Source organism: Marmota flaviventris, chromosome 2 (genome assembly GCF_047511675.1).
Source record: "Marmota flaviventris isolate mMarFla1 chromosome 2, mMarFla1.hap1, whole genome shotgun sequence".
In the NCBI taxonomy this organism is placed as follows: Eukaryota; Metazoa; Chordata; class Mammalia; order Rodentia; family Sciuridae; genus Marmota; species Marmota flaviventris.
The window spans coordinates 82487646-82500859 of NC_092499.1; the positions used below are offsets into that span (position 1 = coordinate 82487646).

General features: G+C 35.7%; 1 protein-coding gene across 3 annotated transcripts in view; it reads left to right on the plus strand.

The window, feature by feature from the left end:
* Slc12a6 (solute carrier family 12 member 6) overlaps positions 1-13214 on the plus strand; it is a 94175-nt gene that overhangs the window by 70508 nt on the left and 10453 nt on the right. For all 3 annotated transcript variants that reach the window (XM_027925750.2, XM_071608061.1, XM_027925752.2), the window contains 9 exons: positions 504-662; positions 847-945; positions 1205-1262; positions 8508-8682; positions 8966-9084; positions 9393-9491; positions 11409-11528; positions 12256-12360; positions 12760-12928. In XM_027925750.2, coding sequence (XP_027781551.1) covers positions 504-662; positions 847-945; positions 1205-1262; positions 8508-8682; positions 8966-9084; positions 9393-9491; positions 11409-11528; positions 12256-12360; positions 12760-12928 — 1103 coding nt within the window. The remainder of the gene's footprint in view (positions 1-503; positions 663-846; positions 946-1204; positions 1263-8507; positions 8683-8965; positions 9085-9392; positions 9492-11408; positions 11529-12255; positions 12361-12759; positions 12929-13214) is intronic.

A 13214-nucleotide genomic window follows, 5' to 3' on the forward strand; every position in this document is an offset into this window, starting at 1 on the left:
GTGAGATGTTCAGTTTGACTGCATTTGTTGTATCAAAGCATTTTGTCAAGTTATATTTAAATTAAGTGAGAAAAGGCATTATGTTTTTATTTATGTGTATTTTATTCCGCGGTGTTTATTTATATGCTGAAATTGAAGAAACAGTCAGCCCTTTTAAAACTTTGATAAGGGGGTGGGGTTGTGGCTCAGTGGCAGATTGCTTGCCTAGCATGTGTGAGGCACTGGATTTGATTCTCAGCACTGCGTATAAATAAATAAAATAAAGGTCCATCAACAACTAAAAAAAGAATTTAAAAAAAACTTTGAGGTGTTAGATATGTAGCTCAGTCATAGAACACTTGCCTAGCACATATAAGACTCTGGGTTCAATTTGTAGCACTACTAAATAAATAAATACTATATGAAAGCAAAGTCTGATTTTTAATATTGTTTGGGTAGGAAATTACCTAATTATATTCTTATCATACTGCTGTTACCTATATTCTCTTTTTTTCCCACTGCAGAGAATCTTTGGAGTAATTATCTACCCAAGGGAGAGATCATTGAAAAACCCTCAGCCAAATCATTTGATGTCTTGGGAAGTTTAAATCATGAGTATGTTCTTGTTGATATTACCACCTCCTTCACACTCCTAGTGGGGATCTTCTTTCCCTCTGTCACAGGTAAGCAGATACACTGTTTTATATTTTAAAAGCTGTCAGACCTACAGAGTGATTTTTTTTTCCTAAGGAGACAGAATTATATTTTCAAGGTTCCTCAATTTGCTTTTGGCTTGGGTATTAATATGAATATCAAGGTTTCCAGGAGCAGAAGAAATTAACTTGGGCTTTCCCCCCACTCTAAAAGGTATCATGGCTGGTTCTAATAGATCTGGAGATTTGAAAGATGCTCAGAAGTCTATTCCCATTGGAACTATCCTTGCCATCCTGACCACGTCCTTTGTCTGTATCCTTTTCATGAGTCTTAGAGGAACATCCAGTAGAAGTAGGACAATCAGTGCTTTTACAGTGAATAAAATTATCTCCTTCTATGACCTCACTAATTACTAGATGATCTACCTACCTTATGTGAAAAATTCAAGAAGAATTTTATAGGGTTAGTATATTTAGCCACTCATTTTATTGATAGGAAAAATAATGCTGAGTGTCTACTTCTTATCTGATGTTAGAAGATAAGCAGCAGTTTCCTTGACTAAGTGTGGTAGATTTAAGCAACGTTATCCTTTTTGGTGCGTGTATTGAAGGTGCTGTTCTCAGAGACAAGTGAGTAGTTAATTTCTTTGTAATAATCATATGTCTCTTCTATGACATCTGATCATCCAACAGAGCTCCAAGACAGCTGTAATCTCAAAAATCCAACCAAAGGTATAAATCATGACTAACAATAAGAAAATGTATGTATTGAATTGTAAGTTAAGACCACTAATAGCACACTTGCCTAACGTGTGCAAGAACCCTGGGTTCTAATCCCCAGCACTTAAAAGAAAATATATGCATATAGTTTCCCAAACTATTAGTGAATAATAAGGTCCAGTGTGTTATAAATATGTGTGATGCAATGAATATCACTCTTCAAAAAAAGCAGTGAATTTGCCTGAATAAGTATTTCCTTATACAGTTTAAAAACTGTTGGGAAACTAGTCCAGAAAAGTATGGAAGAGCAAATAAAACAAAACAACTTTGAAGTGTCTAGCATTTCCTTTGTGAGATAATTGTTTGTCATTTTAAATAAAAGCTGTTAATTTTTTCTTTCCTCTGTGAATGCTGCTGTTTTGTTGTTGCCATCTTTTTCTCTTCTCTAAAACAGTGTTTTTGCCAGATAATTCTAAGCAAATATTTCCTTGAAACCTGCTGCTTCTCATGTTTCCCATCTTGATTAATAGCCTCCCCTTTCACCCCTCTCTCAAGACAGAAATCTAGGTGTCATCCTAGGCTTTTGCCATTAATTCCCTCATTCAGGTGGTTTCTAAGTCCTGTAAATTCCACCCTTCCACTTTAACTGGTCTCATTATTTCCCCTATTCTGTATTCCCATCACTTTGTACTGGCCTTCAGGATTTTTGGCCTGTGTTATTTTAATAATCTCCCTTTCAGTTTTACTGCCTTCTAATCAGTCTTTCACACTGCTAGTAGGACAATTTTTCTAAAACACAAAATTTGTTCACGTAAATCTCCTTGCTTAGAGCTTGCCAAGTCCCTTTAAAATCTATCACTTTGATGAACTGGACTCACTTCTGTAGTCCTAGCTGCTCAGTAGGCTAAGGCAGGGGATCAAAAGTTCTAGGCCAGCCTGGCAATTTAGAGAAACCCTGTCTCAAAAAATCTTACTGGATTAGAGGTGTAGCTGAGGGGTAGAGTGTTTGCCTGGTAAATGTGAGGTCCTGGGTTCAGTCCCTAATATTGCAAAAAATAATTTTAAAAGACAAACACCACTTTGATCTGTACCTCTGCACCTCTTTCTGCTCTTACCTCTCACCATTCCTTCATAAGCTCCTTATGCTCTAGTTGTAATTTAGAGTTAAATGTGCTTTATTGTTTCAGATCTCTGTATATATACACCTTTGTCTAATCTGTTTCCTTTGCTTAGAATCAAGTATCCCGTGCCCAATTTCATCACTGTTATTCAACATAGTCCTTGAAACTCTAGCCAGAGCAATTAAGCTAAACAAGGAAATTAAAGTGATACACATAGAAGAGTTCAAATTATCTTTGTTTTATATTTAGAAGACCCAAAAACTTCCACCAGAATACTTCTAGAATTCACAAATGAATTCAGCAAAGTAGCAGGATACAAGAGCAACACCAATAAATCAATCACATTCTTAGACTCTAACGATGAATCTCCTGAAAGAGAAATTAAGAAAACTATCCCATTCACAATAGCCTCAAAAAAAAAAAAAATGCTTGGGAATCAATCTAACAAAAGAGATGAAAGACCTCTGCAATGAAAATTACAGAATACTAAAGAAAAACTGAAGAAGACCTTAGAAGATAGAAAGATCTCCCATGTTCTTGGATAGGCAGAATTAATATTGTCAAAATGGCCATACTACCAAAAGCACTATACAGATTTAATGCAATTCCTATTAAAATTCCAATGACATTCTTAATAGAAAAAGCAGTCATAAAATTTGTTGAGCAAAACAAGAGGCCCAGAATAGCCAAAGCAATCCTTAGCAAGAAAAGTGAAGTAGAAAGCATCACAATACTAGACCTTAAATTATATTACAAAGCTATAAACAGCATAGTTTTGGCACCAAAACATACATGAAGACCAGTGGTACAGATTAGAAGCAGAGATAAACCCACATAAATACAGTTATCATACTACACAAATGTGCCATAAACATACATTGGAGAAAAAGATAGCCTCTTCAACAAATAGTGCTGGAAAAACTGGAAACCCATAGTATGTACTAGAATGAAATTGAATCCTTATCTCTGACACCCTGCACAAAACTCAGCTCAAAGTGGATCAAAGACCTAGGAATTAGACTAGAAACCCTGTGCCTACTAGAAGAAAACGTAGATCCAAGTCTCCATCATGTCAGTTTAGGAACTGAATTCTTCAGCAAGACTTGGAATGGAATCACCATTTGACCCAGTTATCCCATTCCTGGATATATACCAAAAGGACTTAAAAGCAGCATACTTGGGCTGGGGATGTGGCTCAAGTGGTAGCGCGCTCGCCTGGCATGCGTGTGGCCCGGGTTCGATCCTCAGCACCACATACAAACAAAGATGTTTGTGTCTGCCGATAACTAAAAAATAATTATTAAAAAATTCTCTCTCTCTCTCTCTCTCTCTCAAAAAAAAAAAAAAAAAAGCAGCATACTATAGTGACACAGCCAAATCAATGTTTATAGCACCCCAATTCACAATAGCTAAGCTACGGAAACAACCTAGATGCCCTTTAAGAGATGAATGGGTAAGAAAATGTGGTATATATACACAATGGAATATTACCAAGTCATAAAGAAGAATGAGATTATGGCATTTGCTGGTAAATGGATGGAACCAGAGACTATGATACTAAGTAAAATAAGCCAATCCAAAAAAAAACAAAGGCCGAGTGTTCTCTCTGATATGCAGATGCTAACACACAAGTGTGGGGGCAGAATTTCATTGGATTAGACTAAGAGGAATGAAGGGAAGGGAGAATATGGGACTAGGAAAGACAGTAGAATAAATTGGACATAACCTTCCTATGTTCATATGTAAATACACAACCAGTGTAACTCCACATCATGTACAACCACAAGAATGGGAAGTTGTACTCCATGTGGGTATAATATATCTAAATATACTCTACTCTCATGTATATCTAAACAGAAGGGCTGGAGTTGTAACTCAGTGGTAGAGCACTTGCCTAGCATGTGTGAGGCTCTGCGTTTGATTCTCAGCACCACATATAAATAAATGAATAAAATAAAGGTCCATCAAATCTAAAAAAAATTAATTAATAAATAAATAAAACCAAGCAGGTCATACCTTTATATAAAAAAATAAATAAAATAAATAAAAAGAAAAATTTTAAATCCCTTAAAAAAAAAAAAAACAGCATGATACTGGCACCAAAACAGGAAGAACACCAATGAAATAGAAAACAAACCCACTTCAGTACAGTTATCTGATACTAGATAAAGGTGCTAAAAACATACATTGGAGAAAAGATAGCCTTTAAAAAAAAAGAACAATTGATGCTGGGAAAACTGGAAATCCATAAGTAGAAGAATGAAATTTAACCCTTTTCACCCTGCACAAAATGGAACTCAAAGTGGATCAAAGATCTAGGAATTAGATAGAAACCCTACACCTGCTAGGAAAATATGTGGGCCCAGTACTTCAACATGTTGGCTCGGGAACTGACTTCCTTGACAAGACTCCTAGAGCCCAAGAAATAAAATCAAAAGTCAATCAAATTAAAAAAGCTTCAGAGCATTAAAAAGCTTCAAAGCAAAGGAAACAGTGCAAAGAGAAAGCCAACAGAATGGGAGAAAATCTTTGCCACCTGCTCCCCAAGTAGGGCACTAAGATCCAGGATATATACAAAGAACTCAAAAGAACACCAAAAATTCCCCAGATAACCCACTTAATAAATGGGCAAAGGAACTAAACAGACATTTCTCAAAAGAAGAAATACAGATGGTCAACAAATATATGAAAAAATATTCAACATCTCTAGAAATTAGAGCAATGCAAATTAACACTACCCTGAGATTTCATCTCACTCCAGTCAGAATGGCAATTATCAAGTAGGCAAAGAGTAATGAAGGGAAAGGATAAGGGATAGGATAGGGGAAAACAGTGGGATGAATCTGACCAAATTTGAGAAGGGATCTAAGTGGTGAAGTGCCCCTGAGTTCAATTCCCTAGTATAAAACAAAAAAGGAAAAAAAAATGCAGGGCTGGGTTGTCTTACATGTGTGAGGCATTGGGTTCAATCCTCAGCACCACATAAAAGAATAAAAAAAATAATAAAGTTATAAAAATCATACACAAAATTTCTCACAGTAATAGTATTTTACTTATTTTTATTCTTTTTTTTTAGGTTTATGTGGACACAATATCTTTATTTTAGATTGTGGTACTGAGGATCAAACCCAGTGCCTCAAGCATGCTAGGCAAGGACTCTACCACTGAGCCACAACCCCAGACCTATTTTTATTCTTTTAAAAAAATTTTTTTAGTTGTAGATGGACACAGTACCTTTATTATATTTATTTATTATTTTTATGTGGTGCTGAGGATCAAACCCAGTGCCTCACGTGTGCAAGGCAGGCGCTCTGCCACGAAGCCACAATCCCAGCCCAGTAATAGTATTTTTTTATTATTTATATATGACAGCAGAAGGCATTACAATTCTTATTACCCATATAGAGCATAATTTTTCCTATCTCTGGTTGTATACAAAATATATTCACATCAATTCATGTTTTCATACATGTACTTTGGATAATAATGACCATCACATTCCACCATCATTTCTAACCCCATGCCCCCTCTCCCTTCTCTTCCAACCCCTCCGCCTTATCTAGAGTTCGTCTATTCCTCCCATGCTCCCCCTCCCTACCCCTCTATAAGTTAGCCTCCTTATATCAGAGAAAACATTCAGCATTTTGGGATTGGCTAACTTCACTTAGTATGAACAGACACTTCTCAGAAGATATACAATCAGTCAACAAATACATGAAAAAGTGTTCATCATCGCTAGCAGTTAGAGAAATGCAAATCAAAACCACTCTAAGATTTCATCTCACTCCAGTCAGAATGGCAGCTATTATGAAGACAAACAACAATAAGTGTTGGCAAGGATGTGGGGAAAAAGGTACACTCATAACTGCTGGTAAGACTGCAAATTGGTGCAGTCAATATGGAAAGCAGTATGGAGATTTCTTGAAAAATTGGGAATGGAACCACCATTTGACCCAGCTATCCCTCTCCTTGGTCTATACCCAAAAGACTTAAAAACAGCATACTACAGGGACACAGCCACATCAATGTTTATAGCAGCACAATTCACAATAGCTAAACTGTGGAACCAACCTAGATGTCCTTCAGTTGATGAATGGATAAAAAAATATATTAAATATACACAGTGGAATATTACTGAGCAATAAAAGAGAATAAAATCATGGCATTTGCAGGTAAATGGATGGAGTTACAGTAATAGTATTTTTAAATACCAAAATCAAAATAATCCAGGTATCTATAATGAATAAATTATGTATTCATGCAATGGAAAATAAAAGTAAAATAACTGGGGTTGTAGCTCAATGGGAGAGCCCTTGCCTAGCATGTGTGAGGCTCTGGGTTCATTTGATCCTCAGCACTGCATGAAAATTCAAAAAGTATGTATCCATCTACAACTAAAAATATTTGTAAAAGGTAAAATAACCACAAAGATAATAGGGGGGAAAAAAAGAATTTCCACAATGCTGAGTTAAAAAAAATGCAAAATGTATATACTGTATTTCATTTGTATAAAATTTAAAAACATATAGAACTACATAGCATTAAAAAACAGAGTAATGGAAAGTGGAGAAGAAGGAAGGGCTTGTGATTGGGAATAGAAAGACTTGGATGCTGGAAGTGTTCTTTTATTTTACCTATAAGGTAGTTCATGGGTATTTGCTTTGTGGAAGTTTATTGAGATATACATTTGGGTTTTGTACATTATTTTTTGTGTGTGGTACTTAATTTTAAAATGAAAATAATTAGAGATTATCATATCTCACCCATTAAATTTGCAAATTTTAATACATCTTGTGTGGAATATGTTATGTGTATAAGACTTGAAACCTCACTGCATCTAATAAGTATAACCTTTCTGGAAAGGAGTTTGTGATTTTGAAATGATTAAATATATTGGTCCCTCCCCCCACCCATCCATGGTTTTTCCCTCAAGAATCTGCTATAAGAGAAAAAATTTGGTACATCTATGTAGTATGTGCATTAAAGATGTTAATTAACATGTATTTTATATGATTAGAAGAATCGATAATATATATTATTAATATATATTATATTATTCAAACCACTGAATTTTTATTCATGTTTTTTCATAACACAGTAAAATGAATATGCTTCAAAAGAATACAGAATTAGCTGGGCATGGTGGCTCATGCCTATAATCCAGGGATTTGGGAAGTTGAGACAGGAAAATTACAAGTTTGAGGCCAGCTCAGCAGCTTAGTGAGGTCTTCAGCAACTTAGTGAGACCCCATCTCAACATAAAAAATAAAAAGGACAGGGAATGTAGCTCAGTGGTAAAAAGCCCCTGGATTTAGTCTCCAGTATAAAAAAAAATACAGAATTATAGGTTCATTAAGTGTTTAAAGGTTCATCAGTGTTTAAAAAATGTTTAAACTGTGCAAGAGTATTTTCTAAAATACGCAGAGTATGCAGTTAAGATTATGGATTTCCCACCCCCCCCCCTTTTTTTTTTTTGCCCTTTAACAATTTCCCCTCAAAAGCAAATATTTTGATAATCCAAAGGGGAAAGCTACAAACAAAGCTTATCTTATTTTCTGGCCCTACTAGTTTTTTGTTGTTGTTTGTATATGTGTGTGTGTGTGTGTGTGTGTGTGTGTGTGTGTATGTTTTAATACAGTTCAGCAGTGCCTTTGTAGTGTAGGTGGGTAGTTGGATAAACCCAGGGCCTTGTGCATGCTAGATAAGTGCTCTACTACTGAGCTTCCCCTATAAGTGTCTTTGTTGTTGTTGTTGTTGTTTTCTGAGTGGGGGGCAGGGGTTGTCGGGTTAACCAGGGATTGAACCCAGGGCCTCCAGCATGGTAAGCTAACACTCTACCCCTGAGCTACATTCCCCTCTTCCCCATCAGTGCCTTTCAATCAAAGCTTTCTGTCTTTGTATTTCTTGGTATTCATATCTGCCTCAAATTTTATTTTCCAAAAATTATAAATTAAAAAAATTGGGCAACTATCTCTTTCTAAAGTCTAAAGTTATTTTCAAACTAAATTTCCCTACTGTTTATTTCTTTATCTAGGTTTGGGGATGCTGTGAAAGGTAATTTGGTGGTGGGCACATTATCTTGGCCATCCCCGTGGGTGATTGTTATTGGCTCCTTCTTTTCAACATGTGGGGCAGGACTTCAGAGCCTCACAGGTGCCCCAAGGCTGCTTCAGGCTATTGCCAAGGATAACATCATACCATTTCTGAGGGTGAGTGACTTTTTCCTATGTCCTCTTCTTTTTTCCACATTTTATGAGAAACAGTGTGGTCTTTGTGGGCTTAGGTATTACTAGCTCATAAATATGGAAATGTGCGGTTTTAGTACAAGACCCTCTAAATTCTAGTATGAGTTTATATATGTTTGCTGTAGGGTGTTTAAAAGACAACATTTTTGTAACACTGTTATTTTTCAGATGTCAAATTGTAGGTTACAAGAATGAGGGCACATTGACTAACTATAACTATGACTGATATTTTCCCTTCTATACGTAGGTTTTTGGTCACAGCAAAGCCAATGGGGAACCTACCTGGGCTTTACTTCTAACTGCTGCTATTGCAGAGCTGGGAATCCTTATTGCCTCCCTGGATCTTGTGGCCCCAATTCTTTCCATGTAAGAGCCAGGTGTTCTCTTCAATTATTCTTGCTTAAATGACATATAACACATGATTTCCACAAATCATTTAACAGTAATTATAGTGACATAGTGGGCTACATACAGGTTTTACTTCACTTAAATAATATTCCTGAGAACTTTCATGTAAGACTAGCTTATAAATTACCATGGGTTTTTCTCTACTTACACAACTTGAATTTTTCCTATCCCCTCTTTTTTTTAATGGTACTAGGGGTTGAACCCAGGGAATGTTAGGCAAACACTCTACCACTAAGCTATAACCCTAGTCCTTATTGTTCTTCCAGGTTTTTTCTCATGTGTTACCTCTTTGTGAACTTGGCATGTGCCTTGCAAACATTACTTCGAACACCCAACTGGAGGCCCCGATTCCGCTACTACCACTGGTAGGTCTGCTTGTTTTCTTCTTTTGGAGAGGAAATATTTCTAAGCTAGAAAACTAGGAGATTCTGGGTTCTTGATACATTTGTTTTTCTTGGCCAGCCATTCTATAAGTCTATTTTAACATTTAGTTCTCATGTGGATCCTCACTTTTGTATTCAATTTTTTTTCTAAGTCACATTGTAATAACTTGATCACTTTATAATATCACACTAAGAATAAAGATAACTATAATATACATTATTTCCAGGCATTTTCATTCTTTAGGTTAAAACAGCCTTTCCATTACAATTCTATTTTCCCATTTCCCTCTTAGCTAAGCACTTAACTTCATCCCTTTTTATTTTGCTCTCATATTCTCATTAGTTTTCATTCACTCACTTTCTTCCTTAGGAGAATTTCATTTAGTAGTTAAGAATGTTGACTGTGGATTCAGGTGATCCAAGTTCATAGCTTAAAACTACTTCCTCACATTGTAACCTTCAGCAAAGCACATAACCTTGTAAAATCTCATTTTACTTGTTATAAAAGGGACTAATAAGTCTGGAGTGCTTAGTACAGTGTCTGGTACATAGTAAAGCTCTTAATGAAATGGTGTTGCTACTATTGTGGTTAAGCCTCCCCAGTCCTGAAGGAGCCATCCAAGTTTTCTGGCTGCCATCCCATCTTCTTTTTCATAACCTAAGAGTTTTTAAGTTATATTTTATATGTACCTGTTACTTCATTCCTCTTTGCTAGCTTTCCTTTCCTGGCTTCACTTACCAATGGTGGGAAGTGATATGGTGGATAAAAATTTTTTAGACTTTTCAACGGATTTTAACACTTCTGATCTTCTTTCTAGTCTTAAATTTAGTTTAAAATTCATTATGAACATTTTTGTTTTGCTAGCTTGCTTCTATTTTTTTTTTATTTTCATGAGATCTTCTCTAAGTTAATAACTTTCCTAGTCACACTTTAAAATTTCCTAGTCACACTTTAAAATTTCCTAGTCACAGAGCTAGGATGTTCATTCTGCACACAGAAGAGCTTCAGGAAATGTAGTTATCTAATTTTATTTGATCAAAGCACATATTTCAGGTAGGGCCTGTGGTTCTGTGGTAGAGCACTTGTCTAGCATGCTTGACTCCTTAAGTTTAAAGCCCACCCAGTACTACATACGTTATAGACAGACAGACAAGACAGACAGACTGACTGACTGATCTTTATGTTAAAGAGGCATATTTTAAAAAAAAGTATTTCATTACTCCCTACCAAGTTTCTCTTATGTACTGTAAGGAAACTAATAGCAAATTTTCCTCAGTGGGTTCTGAGTTATGCTAATGAAATGTTCATAAAATTTTCAGAAATATTTATATGAAAAAATCTTAAAGATTATAGAGTTATTAACATTTCTGACTGCATGTTCAATATCTGCTTTGCCAAATTAGTATTAATTGTCTTCCTCATTACAGATGATGTTTGTAGAGTTGCTGTTCTCTCATGTTTTTATAGCCATGGGGAGAAATCCTCTATTACAAAGGATGCTTTGGGGGCTCAGTACAGATCTACCAGCTGTTTGTGGTCAGTTTATGATAAGACAACTATAGAAATTGGGAATAAGTATTTAGAAATTTTATAGCAACTCAAGCTTGCCACATGGACTGGGGGTGTGGCTTAGTAGTAGAGTACTTGCCCAGTATGCTCAAGGACTTGGGTTCAATCCCCCGCACCACAAGAAAATAAAAACACATTGCCATAACATTCCCTGCTTGAGATAAATTTTCTAACAGTGCATTTTTATTGCATTCTATAAAAGTTCCATCTGTAATGGATTAAAAAATAATAAACCCATACCACAAATAATTTGAGAAGTACCTTTAGCACAGTCTTCTTTTTTTGTTGCTTAAAAGATCCTTATTTATGTTTTGTTTTCAACTTTCTAGGGCCCTCTCTTTCATCGGAATGAGTATCTGTCTAGCTCTGATGTTCATTTCTTCCTGGTATTATGCCATCGTAGCTATGGTAATAGCTGGTATGATCTACAAGTACATTGAGTATCAAGGGTGAGTGTGGATTTCACCTTGATCACTGCTAAAAGTATTAAGACTGGCAATGAAAATTAATTTAGGATCCAGATAACTTCATTTGTCCCTAACTAAATTTTGCGTCCCTAACTAAATTTTGCATCCCTAACTAAATTTTGCATCCCTGATTCTTTTATCATCTTACAGATAATAAACTTTTAATTACAAGAAAGTGTGAATAGCTCAATGAAAAATAACTAAAAGAACATAGCCAAATAATAATGAGAGGTACTAAGCACAATATAACATTGAAGTCAAGGAATTGTCTGTGAAATAAAAAATTAAATTAGTCCTAAATAATTTTGTTAAAAGAGAGACTTCATAACATTTTGATTCAGAAGATTACATTGAATTTTACTTTCCCACGTATTTTCAGAATAATTTAAGTTCTTGGTCTGTGACACTTTCCTAATCCAAACGACTATTTTATATTACTGCTTTTAAATATACACAGGGACCAAGCAAGTGGCCTTCCAGTCTTTATTCTGAATCATCTGTGCAATGCAATCTGTGGTGCTGGCTGGTGTTCATTTGCTGTTAGTGGATTCATTATGTTAGTGAAGAACATTATATAAATCATTAATATGTTTTATCTTCTACTTTGTGCATTTATACTTTTAGATTTTTAAAAAAATGAACTTTATTTTTTGAAATTATACTTACTTGGTTTAAGTCTGTCTCTGCTCTTTTCTCCTTTTTCTTCCAGAGCTGAGAAGGAATGGGGCGATGGTATCCGTGGGCTGTCCCTCAGTGCAGCCCGGTTTGCTTTGCTTCGGCTGGAGGAAGGACCTCCACACACTAAAAACTGGAGGTAAAGAAATCAACAAGGCCTAGTGGTGTTTGGCACATAGTTAATGCACAAAAAATTATGTACTTTGTTGATTACAGGATAAAATAATCATACTGCTCAAGGAATTGGAATAATGGACCTTTTTTTTTTTTAACTATCTCAAATCTTTATTGCCTTTTCATCATGTGATTTGTTATCTAGATTTCTATCATTTGTTGTTTTCTCTTGAAGACTGATAAATTTGAGATAATACTGAGAGCATTCAAAATAACTCAGTACCCTCATCTTATTCCTCTGACTTCTTCCTATTATCAAATTACATGTTTTATACAGATCTCCTGAATTAAAGTGGGAATTGACATTCTTTTTCCCAAATCCAAAATGTTTTCTCCCTCCACCCCTCATCTAACCTCTTCACAGGCCTCAGTTGCTTGTATTACTGAAACTAGATGAAGACTTACATGTCAAGCATCCTCGCCTCCTCACCTTTGCCTCACAGCTCAAAGCAGGAAAGGGTCTCACTATTGTGGGTTCTGTCATTGTGGGGAACTTCCTGGAGAACTATGGTGAAGCTTTAGCTGCTGAGCAGGTAAGAGTCAAGATTTATTGACTTGGTAGAACTTAGTGTAAGCATTGTGATGTTTGGTACTAAAAGTTCAGACTTATAAGTCAATTCATTTCCTGTGTGATCTAGGTTTCCCAGTTAGGGCTAATTCTTTTTTTGTTTTTTCTTTGTGGTACTAGAGATTGAACTCAGAGTCTTGCAAGTTAGGCAGGCACTCCACAGCCCTTCTTATTCATTTATTTATTTATACAGGATTTCACTAAATTTCCGGGGTTGGCCTCAGAGTTTGCAATCCCCTTGCCTCAACCTC